This window comes from Epinephelus fuscoguttatus, linkage group LG4 (assembly GCF_011397635.1).
Source record: "Epinephelus fuscoguttatus linkage group LG4, E.fuscoguttatus.final_Chr_v1".
In the NCBI taxonomy this organism is placed as follows: Eukaryota; Metazoa; Chordata; class Actinopteri; order Perciformes; family Serranidae; genus Epinephelus; species Epinephelus fuscoguttatus.
The window spans coordinates 10,504,601-10,525,906 of record NC_064755.1 but is presented as its reverse complement, the minus strand read 5'-3'; the positions used below and the strand labels follow the sequence as shown (position 1 = coordinate 10,525,906).

Genomic DNA, 21,306 nt, shown 5'->3' with positions numbered 1-21,306 from the left:
TATACTGATGCTAAATTGACAAGAATACCGTTGACATATGACGCTAACTATCTTGTGTTTCTGGAGTTTTGCGTTTCTGTGGACACATAAGGAATTGTTAATATGTTTTATTTATTTCAAAGAGAGTCTGATGTAATATTTTCACCAGGAGCAGGATAGGAAATAATCTCAAAAGGAATCTAGTTGTAGTCTTGCAAATAGTGACCCTGCAAGATCCCCAGTCTTCACAAAACCTCACAGTGTGTGACTAAAAACTCACATTGTTCTTTAGCTGTGAGAGGATGTCAGACTTTTTAAAAGTTTTTTTTTAAGTCTCGTAGAGTATGGTAGGCATAAGTGGCATTTTTTCACCTTGTTGGTTCCAACTGAAAGAAAAATAAAATACACTCTTGAAGAAACTATAATTAAAAATGTTAACTTTGATCCCCAGATGTTTGCATATTTATGATGAGTGTGTGAGTGCTTCAGTCACAATTGTCATTGTGTGTCCATAATTCATGAGCCATTTAGTCTGTTCAAGGCAGGAATGTCAAGCTGTTATTCTGCCTTGCTGTTCTTTACAAAAGCTACAGTCCCTGAATGGGGAGACAGAGTTGTCTTGCCTTTAAGCCAGTAGCGGAGGTAACAGTGCCGAATCGTCGTAAGTGTAAAAGGGACAGCCAGCAGGACGGGACCATAGATAGGACGGGTGTGATGTTTTGACAAAGTGTGATATGTGTGACCCACAACCGCGAGATTTAAAAAGCAGCTGTTACCAGTTAGCAGCTAACTCAAAGATGAAGAACAGTAGCCGAAAATGTTCCCATATTGGGAAAACAATGCGGTCTGGGAGCTCCTAACCCTCTGAGCGGAAGAGGTAAGCCACCATAAAACAGGGGCGGTAAATGACTGTTATTGCCATGTTATGCTGTTGTTATTGTTTATATGGCTCTGCTAATGCATCTGTTAAATGTCACACTAGAAGGCTGATGCCGTGGTGTTGAGGCTCAGACATACTTTCGGCATTGAACATCCACAGAGAAGTACAGTTGCTTCACCTGGGTGAAAGTCAAACAAAGGTGATGCTGCTGGGTCCAGAGTGAATGTCTGCTGGATATCCAAATTAAAACTAACTTCACAGTGGTGAGGCAGCCACAGCTGGCTTTACAGCAGTGTTTTGGACTGGACTGGAGTGTGGAGCAAGAGATTGGCGCATGCGCAGTCGGCATGCTTGCTATGCTTACGTCCACAAGATCACAAAAAAAATGAGCTACACGCGGACATCCACACAGTGGTCCATGTGGAACCTTGCCGACATGGGAGGACGACGGTATTTATGACGACAACTATGAATGGCCCTTCCATGTCACACCTCTTTTGTTTTTGGTATGCCGGCATGCTGTCTTAAATCACACACTAGAGTGGCATGATGCCTCCATTGTTTGGTTCTGTGTAAAAATGATAAGGCGGCATAAAGAAGGGACTTTGTAGCAGTCCTACTGCGCAAGCTCTGTGTAAAAGGGACTATTCATAGTTCGGCAAATGAAGTAGATCTCCACTATCACAACTGGGGGAGAAGAACAGTATGTTCTTGGAAAAATACTCAAAAGATCTTTAAAGTAGCAATCCAATGAGACCTTTTGAGACTATTTGTCAGTGTGATAGAGAGCTATTAGCAGCAGTGCTCTCTATCAGTGCACCAGCACTAATGTCTGTCAATACAGCCCCTAAATGCTACACATGCGTTTGTGAGGTGTAGAACTGAGTCAGGCAGCAGAGCGTACTTACTCTGTGTTGCCAGTGATTTCCTCTTGAACTTGTCTGGACTGGAGGATGCCCTCTCTTTTCTGAAAGACACAAATGGAGGACAGTTTGGAAATGTGAGATCTTTTTCATTCTCCTGAATATGAAAAATATACTAGCTTGTGAAAAAAAGTGGGAAAAGCCAAACATGAATTCACAGCAGTGGAGAGTGGTGTTACAAATCCGACATTCCCCACAGAGGCGATGTCTTGTTATGCAAGAGAGCAGACATAAACTGTACATTCATACTTTTATCTGTGTTGTTGTTGTTTTGTTTTATTGCTGTTCAGTGTCCTTGAGTGTTCTGAAAGGCGCTTATAAATAAAATGTATTATTAGTATTATTATTATTATTATTATTATTATTATTATTATACAGCCTTCAAAAACAAGGTCACACCTACCTGGACAACCACTACTTGAATGGAGACATGGTCTGGCAATCTGATCGGTGCTCTGAAGTGTTGCGACAGTGCCACCAGCAAGTGCAGGATGGCAACTATACTCTTAGCATGAACCGCTAACGTGAGGAAAAGAAGAAGAGAATCACACAAACGTATTAGCTATGGAACAAATAATATAAATGATACATGCTGTTGACGTACTGTACATGTAAATCAGCAATAATACAATTAATATCAACCATTTCACTTACATATGCTGTTGTGAAGAGAATTAAAGCCAGTAACCATCTATATACCAGGTTACTTATTTATTTATTACCTTTCTACATTTGCTCATTGCTGGTTGTTGCCTGTTTGCATATGAAGCATTGTATGGACATTTGCATTGATGCATTCACTATTACTGATTTACCCAAGAATTTATTCTTAAATATAATAAATGAGTGAATGAATCCCATCATGCCTGCAGTTCATAGGTACATGTTATCCACTTCATAATGTTTTAAAACATTTTTTAAATCTTTCCCTCTGATATATTTTTTAATGAAGAGTCTGTGTGAATGCTTCACTGTAGGCAAGTGGCCAACAAATAACAAGCTACATATTTTCTATTATTTTTCATTCCCCCAGGAATTTAGAATTAAAAGTTTTATATGACGAGGTCACATACCTTGAAGTGATATGAAAAAAACACCAAACAAATACAAGCTTTTATACAGGAAAAAGGCAGAACAACTCAACTTGTGGTTAATGACTGTAGCCTAAGGTCAGTCATAAAGAGCCTGTTCAGTCAGACATACTGAGTGACATGTCTTTAGTCAACCGAACAAATAGGATTTACCTTTGGATACACAACCAGGATCAATTAAGTGTCTAAAGCAAGCCTTTGATTGTACCCCATGGCAATGTCAAATCACAGACAGCAAGCTAAAAGCCTTCATAAAACCTCTGACATCCTCACTACATAAGAGGATCCAAACAAAATATGTCAGAAATCAAGTGGGGCATTGAGAACCAGTTACAAATAAGAACCCGTTTCTAAAGTTCAGATTCCAAATGAATCACTAAAAAATATCATTTTGATTCTGCTTATTGGTCCGGTAACAACTACACCCTTGGCACAACTTGGCACTCTTTCTGGACTCAATGTCCCTAGCAATGTTTTTTTTCCCCCTCTTTTGATGGTATTTTTTCCTAGACACTATGGGAAGATCAACAAGATTTGCGAGCACATGAGTCTTCGTGGTGCCCGGCTCAGAGTACAGGTATTTTAAAATCCTATTGTTTTTTTTTGGACACCTCCATTTTATTTGATCCTTTTTTTCAAGAAAGCAGAACATAAAGACCATTGCCAGGCATTATGACATTCATAATCATGATCATATCCAGATAATAGGCACACTATGTTATGGGTTATAGGCAGGGGGCCCCACCACAGCACACCACTTCTCAGTCTTGGTAAAAAGGTCAGTTTTTCCATCTCCTGAATCTCTTGGATAATTTCAAGTAATTTATCTACTGTAGGTGGATCAACTTGTAGCTATTTTCAAGTGATTGCTTTACCCCCCGCTGCTGTAAATATTTTCAATAGGTATCTGTCATTTTCAAGATATTTCCCTATATACTTTTATACTTTTTTTTGTTTAGAGTCCGGTGTCCACCCTCTTAAAACTTTAATTTGTGCATTCTTGACTTAATTCTCTCAACTTCTTCAGTTGCTGTGTGCACACAGCCCTCAGTCTCCTGTCTCTATATGGGATTTGCGAGGCATAGTAACATTTCTCGTGAATCAATTATCTATATCTAGAAAATGACATAAATGATTTATTTTTTAAAATCAACTTTTTCAGGCACTGGCCCAATCAGACTGACTGTCTTTACTTTCAGTGTTATAGTAAGAGTATAGTGAATAAAAATAGAATGAGCAGATCATTACTGAATCATAATTTTAAACAGCAACCGAATTAGACTGTATGCAGTTAATTTACAGGTTTTATGAACTGTATGACGTGAACTCTGATAATGAATATGAATAAATATGAATTGTGTTGAAGAGTTTTTCCTTTGAAATAAGCAAGTGACCTGTTTTGACCCCGCCTGTCAAAGAATCAGAATCAAGAATCGTCAAGAATCAGAACCAATGAGCCAAATCCGAACCATTAAAACCCAAACGATGGCCAACTCTGATTCAGGAAAAAAGTGTTTTTCTAAAGCCTCTGAATAGGGAATGAAAGAAGGGACAAACAAAAGTGAATTGATTAAAAGAGAGCTCCTCAAATAAAAGGACCGCAAAATCAATTACACTGCATGTTATTCACTGTGCTCTTTAACAATTTTGAAGACATCTCACACAAATAGCTTTCAAGGACAAACTTCTACCAGAGGTGCATTTAAGAATGTCAGATTATTTGGTTTGAAGTAAATTAATTTGATATGGCCTTTCTCTAGTGCACTACTCTCACAAAATCAATTCTGTTCCTTATCCTAAAGCTTTTCTTCGTGTTTCGTGTCATTCATTTTTCTACCCCACTTATACAGTATTCCGCTCCTTAGCCACTTGCCTCACATCCATTTTCACCTCCCTCTCTCTTATATCTCATATACATATTACAGCTAATGACATAAGTAAAAGGCAGTGTGCTGGGAGCCTGATAATAATTATTACTCCCTGTGTCAGATAAAAGACTGCCATCAAAGGAGAGGTGGAGAGCTCTATTGACATGCATGACTACATCCACTGTTGTTCTAAATCCAAAGCTTACAGCTCAATAAGAGGGATATTAATCCAACGGTAAGACAAGTCCATTCAGACATAAATCCTTTAAGTGGAGGTCTTAGAACAACCTGGCATGTAGGGACTACTCTCCATGCATGAGGGGAACAATGACTGTCATACTAAGAGTTTGATTCTTTATTCTTCAATGAGATGTTATGGATAGATGTCATTAAAACCTTTCGTTATGGATGTTATTCTGTTTGAAAATTATTATTATCTCAACTAATAACAAAGCCAACTCTGCTGCGGGGAAATCCAGGTGGAGATTCAAAATAATAATAAGGCAGGGTTTCACTATATCGTCTGGCTCATGATCCCATTTAATATCCCAAAATTCTCATGACCACAGCTATTGAGGAATCTCCCAGCTGACATTTCAACTTATAAATGATATAGCAGGTAATACAATAAGCAATGCAGCAATTGTTAATATTATAATTTCCACCTTTGTTGGAGAAGTCAAAATACAAGTGAAAAAGCTGATGAGAGTACGTAAAACTGTGAGCATGGCACTCTTTTGTATTCTGTTTTCAGGAATATGCAGGGAGCTTCGAACGACCAGGACTCCCTTGAAAGAGAGACGTGATAAATAAAAACACAGTAAGTGATTTGAGGTGGGATGCCATCCCCCTGACAAGCAAAATGACCAAAATGTGTTCCCCTTGTTAACCTGCCATCTCTCTCCATCCCCCAGGCCCAGACCCAGACACCATCCGATACAGGCCAAGACCTATACCCATAAATTAATAAGAGTTATTACATTTTGATAGAGTGTTTATAATCTAACCAGCACAGCATTTGTAGCACTGGTTTAGAGAGCAGGAAATTTACAGACCAAATGCATGCATTAGATCATCTCAAATGATGCTACTCGACTAATCTAATCTGTGCATTCCAACTTGAATGAGTTTGGGAAAGAAACGTGAGACAACAGTCAGTGAAATAAGTGAATCAGAGCAAAGTAATTTCACATGGTGTGTTCTAAAAAGAAAAATGTAGACAGTAGATGTCGTGATTTTTGTCAGGATGGAAGGAGGGCGCGCAATTCCTTGTCTCCCCAGTTGCACATCTTTACAGTGTCTGTCAGGTTTGCGTTTCCCTCTTGCTAATTCCTGCTATTAGCTGTTTCCTGTTTATCCACCGCCAGTGGCTCGCACGTGCAGCGTCATCAACAGCCCCTCCCGTTGCGGAAGGCCGCCTCGGTCTGTTTAAACTAAAAGGGTTCCGCCAATATGACTACCCTACGAGGCAGAAAATTGGGCACCTTGGATCAACTCCCCATTCCGCCTCTGTGTGTCTAAACACTCGCAGCTGGCCAGCAAAACGGCCCAACATTTGCGGAAAATCTGGCAGTGTGAAAGGGGCTAATATAACTATTCATCACATGACTGGGACGAGACAGCAAAAAAGTCAATGTGAATGGGCTGGACTGGAATCATAATACCTATATCAAACTAAGCAATGTGAGGTCAGCAGCTATTTGTTTGTCTCCACAGAGAAGAGGAAATACATGCTTGTAGGTATCAGCATATATGTTGTTTTATGTTGAGTATGCAAAGTAAATGGATTGTTTGTTCAGATAAACAACTGCAATACTAATTTCCATTAGCAGGCAATTAGTAATTCCTATTATGTGTTAGCAGCTTTTCAGCTAACATAGCCATTCAGACCAAAACTGAGGGCACAGAAAATATTTCATATCAATCTAAAAATGTATTTGTCACATGAAATCATACATCAGTTACAACTCCAGGGAAATGGCTCTGAGTCACTGAATCATAAGTCAAGTAAGACACTGAACAGGGGGTAGCTGGGCATCCCTAACCCTGTCAAACATTAACAGGTCACCTACTGTATGTACACGATATTTGACCACCCACTTAATAATTTCTTCATTACAATTACATTAGAACAAATATCAGCACATCGGTCCAAGGATCTTATCTTAATTGTGCAAGCAGTACAACAAGCACAAAGCTGTAGGTTGTGGGTGCACGGACTAGATGATGTGGAATACAGATGAGAGGGTATGGTGGTCGATAAATCACCATCAGCCAGTCACATAACTGGTCTCATCGCTCTAAAACAGTTGAGTCAATCAAATGGACCCACATTTGTACACCACCTTTCTAGTCTTCACGACCACTCAAAGCTCTTTAACACTACATGTCACATTCACCCACTGGTGGTGGCCAAGGCTACCATACATGGTGTACTCATCTTATACATACTCAGACACCAAATGTAGTATAATGCCCAAAGGATAATTCAACATGCGGACCAGAGGAGCTGGGGATTGAATGACCTGCTCTAGCTCCTGAGCCACAGCTGCCACAGATCAACAAATGGAAAGACTCTTCTTCAGGTAATCATACTGTTGTCTTTTTTTTTTCTTTTTTCTTTTTTTTTTTGGTTTATGTGACCACATCCATCCAATGCTATTTCAATCATAATTCTACTGTATCTAACATCATAGATGGTCATGACACAGCAGCGCCCTAGAATAAAACATGTATCACCAACTTTCCAAAAAAAAAACAACAGAAAGCTAAAAAGGAGGCAACAACACACAGGGCTGATGAGCCCCTGTAACCCAACGTTGTCTTGCATAAACAACAGAATACAGAGTTATGAGTTAGTCTGCTGTGTGTAGAGGTGTGTGTGGTTATTCAGTAGCAGCCTGGTGTCATTTGCACATGATTTAATGAAGGTAAACAGAGTGGACAGCCGTATGTAATGGCACTGTGCTCAGCCTCTCGAATCAGAGGCTGCAGATTTATCAACATACTGTTTGTGTCCTGCTGCCTTCAGATGGCTGCAGGAATTTAATGAACTGAAGCAGAAGCTTATGATTCAGCATGACACAGCAATAGACAACAGATTCTGCAAGAAATCACTCATTTGGCTATAGTTAAATGCAGTCTGATTTAGCATGGCTCCTGCTTTACCCACAATTTGATGCATCTACTAGTTGGAGAGTGTTTTATTAAAATGGTTCATTTGTATATAAGGTTAACACTGTCATTACTCTGTCACTGCTGCATATTGGCTCAGAGGATTTAGTTTGTTATACTTGATAATATCACCAGACTAGCAGCAAAGTGACTGTGCACCAGAAACAAACATCTACTCTAAGTGCAGTCTAAAACACAATTTCAACAAACTGCCAAACTGTTAAAGCGCTGCACAAAGTGGTAGCACCATGAAAATGGGGCTGTAAGGCTTTATGTGCTTGCCAGGGTCCGCCTACTCCTCTGAGTTGATTGATTCATCCGGCATTGTGACTTAAAACAGTGGTTTCTCGGTTTAATTAAAAAACAGCCAATGTGCGCTGCAGTGGGACTCAATTAGCCAGTCAGCACCACAGGTGGGACGACTTTGTCATCAAGCTGTTGTCAAGCGGTGTGCAACAGCCTATAAGGAGTACTAACAACAATAGTGAGCACTATAGACAAGACAGACGCTGCTATCAAGGCTGTTCTAAATCATCATGCCTTCTCAATATCGCCCAACATCTTAGTTTGTTTTTATTTCCCTCCGCTCCTCTCTTAAAAGGCCAGCAAAACAGGTATGCTGTCATGGCTACACGCCAGTGTGGACTTAAAACTTATGTTAGATTCAGGTGGCTTCGTTGGTCTCTAGTGATTAGTTAGGGGACATGGTGATGCGTAACCATGGTAACCCGTGCCAATCTAAGCTCTACTGGTGAGTTAAAACTCATTTTAAAACTATGTTACACCTAGCAGCGTGAAACCTTAAGCTTTTTACATATTTATGCTAAAATTGAAGCATTATTGACGTAACAGAGCTGTCTTGGTCGCTATCCGTTACAACTGTTGACCTCTACCGCACTGAACTGTGAGATACTGTATTTATCCTGGTGTAATGTCCAGTGTTTGCATTCTGTAATATTTCATCTGAAATAATATGCAATTCACATACTGTTCGTTTCATACTAAGGTTTTTAACCAACTAAATAACAGGTTAGTATGAAATTTCAGACACAGCCATACACTGCAAACCACATCAACAGGAAATACAAAGGGACCCATTTAAATGATTTAAGTTGTCAAGTTTGAAACTGTCCATACAAAGTAAAAAATGAAATATTAGAAACTGTCCTTACAGTCAACATTCCAGCGAATGTTCCTGGTGGAGAGTTTGAGCGAGTCATTGATGCGCTCTAGAACAGTCTGCAGCTTCTGTTTCTGGGCGATCTCCGACTGGGTCACCTCTGCCACGTTCAGTTTCTCACCCTCCAGCTTTTCTGAAGCACAAGACACAGGCAGAGACACAGACAAATGAATATTCAACTTAATATTTACAAACATGTACAATTTTCAATGATGAAACCTGTTGTTCAGCATGGATTTAATGTCTACCTCTTTGTAAGGCCAAGTTTAGTTTGGTGTTTTAGTGGCATAAACATGGTTCAGCTCCTTACCAAACAGTTTCTGCAGCACCTGTCCATCATACAAATCTTCAGCCAGATCCTTCACAATGATCCTCTCCCCCACCAGAACGTCATTTATCCAGTCGATCAACACCTACACGGACAGAATTTTTAAAAAAAAAAATCACTCATAATTACAACTTGACTGAAAGTTACCTTTGAATACACTGAAGTAACAAGCATGTATTATTAAAAGGGCCGGTCCATCTATGTTCTTTTGCCCCCATGCCCCAAGCACACCGTTCATTAACAATGTAAGCAGCATGGATAGTGAAGAAAGTGCTAGTTTAGAAGATGTGAACTTTGAAGTGGAACATTGTGCTATTAAACATTTAATTAATGTATATTGGCCTCCTAAAAAGAGGACCACCTAAAGAAATCACTTAGTATAGCATACACTTACTTAAATGGTCTGCCCTTTCCACCTGGTGGATTTAGGGCTATCTTTTGCTGTCTCTTGCAAATGTACCAATAATCCAGCTGCATGTCTATGAACTGCTATTTTCAAGTCATTTCAAAGATTTTCAATGGAATTTGTGTCTGAGCTGTTGCTGGATCACTCAAGAACACGGTGACCTTTTTCAAGCCTGACCAGTGTTGATTAGGCGATATTCTGAGGATGAATGTCCTGCTGAGACGTAAATCGTTTCCCCAATCTGAGGCCTTTGGGAGCCTAACAAAAGTTCTCCTTAAGAATTTGCCTGTTTGACTCCAGTGATTGCTCCAGTCCTCACTATGCGCTTGTTCCTGGAGCTGATGCCTGCTCCAGGGCACCATGCTGCTACCTCAAGTTTTAAAGTAGGCTAGGTGTTGCATGTGTGATGAGATGTGCTATGAGATTTGCTTGATGACTCAAAAACCTCAGCAGAAACGCTGACCCAACCAGTACACTTTTCACACTATATATCAGCTCTTTATTTTAAATTATTTGTGTCCTTTGTTGCAAACTATAAAGTGATGCAGGACTACAGAAATTTACATTAAAGTGTGTCAAAGATACCTGCTGGTTAAGTCATTTGAGCTTTACCTTCATGAGCTCCTGCAGTTTGCGGTCATTCTTGGAGTTGGGGTCCACCATGGTGCGCACTTCATTCTCCTCTAATGGATGGGCACAAACAGGATAAATGTTAGAGGTAAGACAGAACATTTAATTCGGAAGTGAGGGAGAATAGCAACAGAACCCACACAAAAATAGCATTTATTAGCTTAATTTAATAAAATATGCGTTGCAGAAAAGCTTTTATTTTAAAGTTACCAAGTTACGGAGCAACATTATGAGACTACTCCATACCGAAAAGAGTAAAAAAAACTCCGAACATAATCTGTGCATTATAGTCATTGCTCACTCGCGCTTCTGCACATAAACTTTGGCTTTACCAGCTGCCATTTTCAGTACTGCACACGTGCAACTCGCAATAGGGATGAAGTGGAAGCAAGATGGCTCACTCCTTAGCTACTTCTATTATCAGCTCCAGAAATAACGATGTGTTCAATTCTTTATGGACCACTTCACCGATTTTGCAAGTAAGCTGCTAGATTTACTAGCCCAATGTGGAATTTTACTTGCCCTGGGCATTCAGGCAACCCTTATTGTTGAGCACTGTATGGTCTTAGCATGTCTGCTGCTCCTGTCCACACACCATGTCCTCAGATCACTCAAGTGATGTGTCCACTGCTGAGTACAAAATGCTTCTATCATTGCACTCCAACACTATAGCTGGCGCTATGGCCAAATCTGACATACTGAATATGGACGTATATGTTTGCATGTAAAAAGATCCTTTAGCCAGCAATCAATGACCAGCATCTTTTGCTGAATAAGCACTGACTTTTAAATATTTTTTTAGTACAAGCCAAGAATGTTGCCTGGAAACCAGACAAATCTCAGAGCTCATGTTTTATTAGCTGTGGCAGATGCATCTGGTCCTCCTCCAATTTGGACAGATTTCCAGCACCTTGAGATCTGACAGGCCAGTCCCAACTGTCCAATATAACGTGTGTTTGAGACGATGACTGTAAAGACGACCATTGGGGCATTTTTAAGATCAACAAGTCGAAAAATGGATTTGGGCTTTCCTGTTGTTTCAAATATACAGTACAGGCCAAAAGTTTGGACACACCTTCTCATTCAATGCGTTTTGTTTATTTTCATGACTATTTACATTGTAGATTCTCATTGAAGGCATCAAAACTATGAATGAACACATGTGGAGTTATGTACTTAACAAAAAAAGGTGAAATAACTGAAAACATGTTTTATATTCTAGTTTCTTCAAAATAGCCACCCTTTGCTCTGATTACTGCTTTGCACACTCTTGGCATTCTCTCCATGAGCTTCAAGAGGTAGTCACCTGAAATGGTTTTCTAACAGTCTTGAAGGAGTTCCCAGAGGTGTTTAGCACTTGTTGGCCCCTTTGCCTTCACTCCTTCACTCTGCGGTCCAGCTCACCCCAAACCATCTCGATTGGGTTCAGGTCCGGTGACTGTGGAGGCCAGGTCATCTGCCACAGCACTCCATCACTCTCCTTCTTGGTCAAATAGCCCTTACACAGCCTGGAGGTGTGTTTGGGGTCATTGTCCTGTTGAAAAATAAATGATTGTCCAACTAAACGCAAACCGGATGGGATGGCATGTCGCTGCAGGATGCTGTGGTAGCCATGCTGGTTCAGTGTGCCTTCAATTTTGAATAAATCCCCAACAGTGTCACCAGCAAAACACCCCCACACCATCACACCTCCTCCTCCATGCTTCACAGTGGGAACCAGGCATGTGGAATCCATCCGTTCACCTTTTCTGCGTCTCACAAAGACACGGGTTGGAACCAAAGATCTCAAATTTGGACTCATCAGACCAAAGCACAGATTTCCACTGGTCTAATGTCCATTCCTTGTGTTTCTTGGCCCAAACAAATCTCTTCTGCTTGTTGCCTCTCCTTAGCAGTGGTTTCCTAGCAGCTATTTGACCATGAAGGCCTGATTCGCGCAGTCTCCTCTTAACAGTTGTTCTAGAGATGGGTCTGCTGCTAGAACTCTGTGTGGCATTCATCTGGTCTCTGATCTGAGCTGCTGTTAACTTGCGATTTCTGAGGCTGGTGACTCGGATGAACTTATCCTCAGAAGCAGAGGTGACTCTTGGTCTTCCTTTCCTGGGTCGGTTCTCATGTGTGCCAGTTTCGTTGTAGCGCTTGATGGTTTTTGCGACTCCACTTGGGGACACATTTAAAGTTTTTGCAATTTTCCTGACTGACTGACCTTCATTTCTTAAAGTAATGATGGCCACTCGTTTTTCTTTAGTTAGCTGATTGGTTCTTGCCATAATATGAATTTTAACAGTTGTCCAATAGGGCTGTCGGCTGTGTATTAACCTGACTTCTGCACAACACAACTGATGGTCCCAACCCCATTGATAAAGCAAGAAATTCCACTAATTAACCCTGATAAGGCACACCTGTGAAGTGGAAACCATTTCAGGTGACTACCTCTTGAAGCTCATGGAGAGAATGCCAAGAGTGTGCAAAGCAGTAATCAGAGCAAAGGGTGGCTATTTTGAAGAAACTAGAATATAAAACATGTTTTCAGTTATTTCACCTTTTTTTGTTAAGTACATAACTCCACGTGTTCATTCTTAGTTTTGATGCCTTCAGTGAGAATCTACAATGTATATAGTCATGAAAATAAACAAAACGCATTGAATGAGAAGGTGTGTCCAAACTTTTGGCCTGTACTGTATGTTAGCAGAATGAGTAAAATCACCTTTTATCTTCAAATCACGTTTTGTTGCTCTAATTGGTTGTGGGTCTATCAAGTTGCATTCAGAGGTATTTTGGTCAAAGGCCATTGACAACACCACTTGGAAATCAAAAATGAAGCAAGAGGTTCCAAACTAATTTGCATTGGGATTTGGTCTGACAAAGTCAGGCAATGCGTGGTAGTCACACACATCCAAATACCGTTTCAGGTAACATAAAGAAAGGTCCGCACACTGTAGCTCCTCTTCCACAAGTGACGTTTCAAGCTAATGCTCTTCTTTAGACTTAAAGAAGGCTACCAAGACATGTTTTTGGATATTGACTATTGAGCTACTAAGCTCTCTCGGCTTATGTCATTAAGATACTTATTTAATTATCTTCTGATTTGCTAAATGTTGTTGCTAAATAGTCTGCAGAAGAAAAAAGAGTACATAAATACTTCAAAATGTCAAGCGATAAAAACTAAAATTGAAAATGTTTCAAATAAATACTGTAAATACATTCAAAAATCCAGCCAATGGCCTTAAAGCAAACACCTTTAAGCAAATGTATCTGAATGTGTATATGAAGGACTGTGAGTGCAGCTGTTTACCTAGCATGGTGTCCTCAGGGTCCAGCTCATAGTGGGAAGGGCTGAGAGGCAGGTTGATGGCGTTTATCCCCTCTTCCTGAAGCTCAGACACTACGAGAAAGAAACACAAACATTATCATCAGATTCATTTAGATCAGGTAAACAATGAAGACGTCAGGCACGTTATAGGACACTACTTGAATTTTTGTTGACCTTTCTGTGATTTTCAACTCCTCCTCTATTTTATATCAATATTATTATAGCCAAAAATTCCATGAAAAGATCAAAACAGTTTAGTACACACTTGGTGCTCTCGTGAATATTTATTGAAGCAGGATGTGGGATCAACTCAAAATAAAACAAAAAAGTGCCTGTTAATGAGGGTTGGAACTTTAATGTTTTCTATTATTACTGTGTCAATTATATTTTTTAATTAAAGAAGTAATCATAGTCTATAAAATCCCATCACGATTTCCAAGAGACCTAAATTATGCCTGTTCGAATCATTTGCTATATTCAGCTAATAGTCAAAATTCCAAGGATATTCATGTATGAACAATCATATAAAAACAGAAAAACACCTAATCTTGATCCTATCCTATTTGAGAAGCTGAAACCAGTGATTGTTCGGCTGTTTTTCTTGATAAATGACCTAAATTATCTATCAATTATATAAATAGCCTGAAATACACACAAAAACACTAGTAAAGAAATCAAAGTTAACAAAGCTAACCACAAGCGCAAGAGCAAATGCGTGGCCAAATGCAGCCAGAACAAGGCCATGTGACATGTCTTCCACTGAAGCCCCTTAAAATGCCAGTCAATTGAATAATTGCTATGTGACAAGCACATCAGCTGAGACAAAGACAGAACACCTCCTTGTATAATAATCACTTGCAGTGATCACTTCAGCAGTAGTTTGGACGGCTCCCTAAATGTTCCCTTGATTCCACAAACAACCATTAGCAGACCCTCCATCGAGAGCCTCTTGACGTCAGACAAACACAGAGCGGTGCTGCTTCCTGCTTCTCAGCGGGCTTTACAGAAGCCCAGCATGCCATTCTTCTCAGCGTGTCAGATACCTGAAGAGGCTTGATCACTGCTGATCTCTGTGTCAGACTGTGTGTGGGTGTGTGTGTGTGTGTGTGTGTGTGTGTGTGTGTGTGTGTGTGTGTGTGCTGAAAGCATGGAGTGAACATCCTGTGCATTTCTCTGTGTTCACTGGAACAACATCCTCTTAATCAACACCATCCACAAGTGCTTGCATGTGCTATATGTCTGCACAAGCACACTCATATCACCTCACACAGAGGTGTACCAGAATATTCCTACATCTGTGAGTGACACATGCCTCACTCTTTTCATTCTGTGTTGAAAGGATCTTGCATGAAAAGTAAAAATATGAGCAATACTACTTAGAGGTTATGAATTCAAGACAGCTGGGTTTACGTATGCATGAATGTTGCACTTATTTCAGTCTATCCCAGTAAGAATACCAGTCAGTAATTCTGTGGCAGATATACAAATTATGTTTCACGTTAGTTAAAGGGATAGTGCACCCAAACAAATAAACATTCAGCCATTGTCTACTCACCCATATGCCGAGGGAGGCTCTGGTGAAGTTTTAGAGTCCTCGCAACACTTGCAGAGATCCAAGGGGGAAGTGGGTAGCAGCACAACTGCACACCTAATGGCTGACGGTGACCCAGATTAAAACGTCCAAGAACACATTGAACCACAAAATATCTCCATACTGCTCGTCCGTAGTGATCCAAGTGTCCTGAAGCCCTGACATAAAAAGTTGTTTGGATCTCCGTAAGTGTTGTGAGGACTCTAAAACTTCACCAGAGCCTCCCTCGGCATATGGCATTTTTGGGTGCACTATCCCTTTAAAGGGGACCTATTATGCGTTCCCTATTTTCTGTCATGTGATGTTAAAATGTCCGATGTTTATATTAAACATGGCCAAAGTTTCAAATAATGAGGTAATTCCTGTGAGCAGAAACCTAAGGCTTCAGACCACTCTGAATACTCTGTTTCCAATGGTTTCTTCTGTGGTCATATGTTCCTGGCACACTACGACAAGCGTTTTTATTATGTTGCTTACACGTTGCTACATGCTAAAGTCAGGGAAACATGTAATCTTAGCTGCCAGTGTTGATAATTTCCCCAATTTCAGATCATATTCCTGCTGGAACATGCCCAGTTGATTTAAAAGATTTTATTGGTGATTTTTACAGTGAAGGAAGTGCCGCGATTCTCCGTTACAGTCATTTCCCAGCTACACTGACAGAGCAGAGATGCTGAGACGTAGAAGACCCGGAAACACTGACCATTCATAGCAGAGTGGGCTTTTTTGGGAGGTGAGGGGTTTTTTTCCCCCTAGGATGGCAAAGGCATTAACTACTCTGCCTCAGGGGCCATACACATACTGTGATTTTTGTGACCTCAAATTCATGGTTTTCGATGTAGACGCACAGCAGGCGTGCACAAACATCAGAGTGATGCCAGAGTGACGCCAGAGCGGTGCGCACACATTCCCAAGCAGCTATTTTCCAGGGCGCGACAGCTGCGCCTTGAGATAAACAGAGTTCAACTTTTGGAATGCAGCAGCGTGCACCACAAGTCATGTGACGACAGTCAACCAATCACAGCTGACGTATCTTTTCCTTCTCTCGTAAATATCAGTCTGTGTAAATATGGAAAAGTTGATCATTTTGGCGCAGTGCTGCCAGAGCTTTTTATCTGTCTCACGGATGATAGGCCTACAAACAAACAGTGAGTGGAAGAAGATCGGCTCTGCACTCAGGATTTTAGGTGAATAGGCTATATGATGCTTGCTCCGGTTGCTTATCAACCTCAGATGCAACCTACCAATGTGCTCTTGAAAGCTGGCACAAAGAAGGCACAAACGTAGTACCATGCACCTAACCTTGCGTTTTCCAGGCTGCTAAAGACGCGACATGTGTACGGTCCCTTATCCTGCCTGTGATTGGCTTACCCTGATATTCTTACCCTAACCCTATCCATCCAACAAAGGCACTGAATATTAGCCAATCAGAGGGAGCAAAGGTGGGTCATGCCTTTGCCATCCTGGAAAAAAAAAATAGTTAAAAAAATGAGTATGAGGAAAATAAAATGTTTTTTGATCATTAAAGCATGTAAACATGTAGGCTACTTGTAGAAACTTAAAGTACAAATATGAACCTGAAATTTGCAATACACATCTGCAGTGCACCGGAACTTTATGCACACAGCCCTCACCTTGTAGCCTGAGTGTCAGACTGAAGCTCCCAGAACCTTCAGTCTAACATCGCCTCCACTGAAGGCGATTTACAAGGGGGAGGGAATTTGATTTTTCCCTAACCAATCAGTAGAGATCAACAACTCACCCAGAATCTGACGTCATTAGTATCCATGCCTCGGGGGTGCCGAAAACAAGCGAGTATTGCCCGTTTAAAATGTCTCCGTTGTCATGCACGCCCAGCTGCATCGCTGTTAAATCCAGCTTAGCAGCTTCCTTAATTTGGTCCTTCATTAACGCGAATAGTGGCGAAATACCTCGATAGCATTGTTAATGTGGTCTGTAGGATCTGTAGCGGCCGCCATTGTTGCTATCCTCACCAGTTACCCACCGGCGGACAGCTTGACATCAGCATGGCGCTGATTGGCTAGACCCGCCCCCGCCCCCACCCCCAGCATTCATTGGTCCTTCCATCTTTTGGACGAGATAAATCGCAAATTCATTGCAGTATGCCACACCAGAGATGCAGGCCTACTCAGTTGAGTGGGCGGGGTCTATGGTCTGGAACCAGGCTACTCACCTCGGGCATCCTAAATAGGCTTGAGCAGTCTCACAGTGTTTCGGTAGACCAGGATACTCAGAAATCCTGACGGTATGATTTTCAATAAAGTCAAAAATACAGATGCTCCTCTTTCTGCACTGAGATGCTGCACTGAGGATGTACTGTATGTAGTCCACTGCGCTGTGACCACAGGCTATCTTATCGCTCGCTGTTTAATAATCGGTGTCATGCAGGTGAGCTCAGCGGAATATAAAAATTATTTATAGCTAAATGTATCAGTAAAAGTAGACAGAAGTGTGTAGCCCAATTTAACAAAGTAGATGTAGGGCCTACATATAGGCTGTTGATGTACTCCAGTAAGAGTAATGATTAGCCTATTCTGCAAAACAGCTACTCTAAAAAGTACAATTTATTGAAAATTTTACTGAAGTACATGTAACAGAGTAAACGTAACTCATTACCACCCACCACTGTCAACAACAGCCAAGTTATTGATAGCTGATATGGTCAGCCACCAGCGACGTTCAATTTTATCCGGTGAAAGCAACTTTCAGTACCAGCTTAAAGTTCAGTAAAGGAAAGGACAGATTCTGATCAACTTTATTTTGGGTAATATGATCCATTACAGTATTGACCCAGATGTAAGTACTTGGGATTGGCTCGGGACACCTGTATTTGTAAGAGAAAGATTATTCCCAAAAGTTACACTGTCCCACTCTAAAACACTTCAGCCAAGTAAACTAAAAGAGGATTGATATAACCTAATTTGAGAGACTATTTCTATGCAGCCCAGCTGAGATTTGTTGCATGCTGGAGCCGCCCAAGTAAGCACACAAGATGGAGAGACATAGCAGTAAATATGGAATCATTTCACATTCAATCACCCTGAAATTAATTCAGCTGAGAAACAAAAGGTACAACAGCCTCATGCACTATAATCAAAGCTAAAGAATTTTACCTCCAGCAAAGTTTCAATTTAATGAAGACGGAATTTGATCGTGAAAACAACTATTTATGTAGGGTTACTGATGTGCTGGGTGGAGCAAACAGAAAAATAAAAGAACCAGGGATTGGCATTCTATGTATGTACACAACACACGTCCACAATTTCCAGGATATGGATGGAATTTGGTTTAAAGAATTTAATTAGTTTTTTCCCCCAGTACCTCACATTAAAGATAAATGGCATACTCAAACAGCAGTGTTGCACATCCTGTGGGCACATAATTACTCTTTACTCACCATGTGAAGTATTTTTATGTTATAAGACATGTGGGCAGCTAGATATTGTTTTGTGCATTGATAACAGAAGAAAGAAAAAACAATGGAACAATGTTGGGCAGATAAGTGCATTAAGGGGGGTTCAAAACCTTTTATAGTTACTGTCAGTGGCTGGCAAATTACAGACTCATGAGGTATAGCTGTGATACAATAACACCATACCAATTAGCATGATCTCATATTACTGTAATTATCACTTGTGCTATTTATGGATGAGCAATTATATAGGAACCAAGGTCGGGCGTTAGGATGATGCCTTATGGGTATATTTACATCCAATATGAAGGTGTAATGACCAGTCAACTTACTCACCAGCTGCATTTTCACACTGATATGTCAATCAAGTCTGCTGTGACATTTTTCTATCAGTTTGAGTGTTAAAAAAATGTGCTCACCTCTATTCACACATTGTAGGTGCTCAGAGCAGATTTGATTTGTTGTTAGTCTTATAAGCAGACAGAAAACGTATCGCAGGCATCCTCAGTATCCTCCCTGTACATCACTCCTCCCCCTCTGGGCCAGTGTCATAAAATGAGAGTATGTATCTATGCGCTTATTTGAATAAGGTTAACAATAAAAAGCAACATCAATCAGGAACACGTCTCCAGCGTGACGCCTAAATGTGAGGAAAGAATGCATGCTGATGTCCTACCTGGAGGGCAGAGTGCTCCACAGCCCATGTCTGTCTGCCTCCGTCCCCCTGTTTCAAGCATTCTCGCCTGGCTAGCAGGACCAGCTTCCTCCCCTGCAACTCATCCTCCACAGGCTGAGCGCACAAGTCTCAGATAAAACACCTGATCCCAATATTAATACTGTCTTTGATTCTATTTTCCACAGAGGAATAAAATGACCTATTACCTCCCTTCATTTATGTGCCTTACTTTCTGTGTGCACTACAACCACACTGCACACAGTCTGTGTCCGTCTGTATGCATCGCACAGCCCTCACTAATGCTCTCAAACCCTCTGACCTTCTCCTCTCTTTTCATCCCATCTCGTCCCCATCCTACAGCTCATTTTCTCTTCCCTTACCCCCTTTTCCTTCTCCATCCTGCCTTTACTCCTGCCCTCTCTCTCGCCAGCACACGCAGAGACTGCCATAAACGTCACAAGGACTTAAATCTAATCAATGATCTCCACGACTGCGGCCAGCCCACGTTTTCCATCAAATCGTGGGGCACTCGGTGTATACGTGTATGTGCGGTGAATACGAGCCAGCATGAATGTAATGTGATTGCATGCATGTCCTGTAGACAAAGGCAACAAAAAATGGGGCTCAGCTGTGCAACAGTATCCTGAATGACACAAAGTAATCATCCAATTGAAAGAGACCTTTCTCATTTGATGATAAAACCTGGCCTTTAACAATGAATGCCATGCTCTCTGAAGCCTGCTGTATTCCCCAATCAGCCCTGCCAGGGCTATAAACTGAACTGAGACTTTTGGAGGATTCCTATTTACAGCACCACCTTGGTTGTGAAAGTCCAACACAGCAGGGTTTATAACTACTGTTAGGCAAAGTGAGGTGTGTGCTGAGTGTGCACAAGCAGGAATGAATCCCTTTGAGCACCAGAGCTGCTGTTCTGTATCTGACCGTGACCTTTGACCGTGCTCTGGGAATCAACCATGCAATGTTACGGCTTGTGTTCCCACAGTGTCTGTGAAAGCAGGGAGGGTGTTGGAGGAGCCTGCTGTCTCAGTCTGTGACGGGCCTGTGTTTACTCGTGCCTCATTCCTCACTTATTACAGTAGTAGCGGATTCAATACCTTACATGGCGACAGACGCAGCCCGCGGCCATGAAAACACACACAAGTAGCCACACGTTGTAGTTTATGGTGTTCCTTTGTTATAAATAAATGTTCAAAGCTGAATTTTAAGTGTAAATTAATGTTAGACGTGTTTGCTCTTAGAAATTTAGGTGCGTAGTACGTTAATGTTAAACTTGTGGGGACTGTTGCTACACTGAAAGACTGCTGTGATGCAACAAAGTGTTATAACTCAACATTTTCATTGTTACTTCTGAAAACAATACCATACATCGAGCCGACATCGTTTCCGCCCGTTTCTGACTCGTTATTTCGCGAGCTGTTTACCTTCTTTTGCCTTTTTCCTTCTTGCCAAAGTTCCACCAAGTTTTCCCAGGAAAGAGTCATCTTTCTTTCTGGAGGACGGAGATTTGGGCGTCGGAGATTTCGGAGAGGACGGGGACTTCTGAGGCGAAGAAGCCATGGTGGTGACGGTGATTTAATCCGGGACAGTTCACACTAAACTGTCCGAGTGGTCGTGGAAATGAAAGTTGGTTGGAAAGTCAAGTGAAAAAAAAAAATCACCGTCCACTCCCTAAAGCGGAAACGGAATTCCAGACATTTTCTCCCGAAGTTGGCTGAAGGGTAGCCCCTCCTCTGTGGAGGAGGAAGAGGAGGAGGAGGAGGAGGAAGAGGAGGAGGGCTGCTGGCCGTGGGAAGTGGAGGCTCCACTGTGGCCG

At 41.2% G+C, this 21,306-nt stretch overlaps 1 protein-coding gene across 1 annotated transcript in view; it reads right to left on the bottom strand.

The window, feature by feature from the left end:
- parvaa (parvin, alpha a) overlaps window positions 1-21,306 on the bottom strand; it is a 31,474-nt gene extending 10,168 nt beyond the window's left edge. The window contains exons 1-7 of the mRNA XM_049574980.1: window positions 20,915-21,306; window positions 13,755-13,844; window positions 10,442-10,512; window positions 9,406-9,508; window positions 9,088-9,228; window positions 2,186-2,301; window positions 1,768-1,826 (exon numbers count right to left, since the gene is read on the bottom strand). Coding sequence (XP_049430937.1) covers window positions 1,768-1,826; window positions 2,186-2,301; window positions 9,088-9,228; window positions 9,406-9,508; window positions 10,442-10,512; window positions 13,755-13,844; window positions 20,915-21,050 — 716 coding nt within the window. The 5' untranslated portion in view covers window positions 21,051-21,306. The remainder of the gene's footprint in view (window positions 1-1,767; window positions 1,827-2,185; window positions 2,302-9,087; window positions 9,229-9,405; window positions 9,509-10,441; window positions 10,513-13,754; window positions 13,845-20,914) is intronic.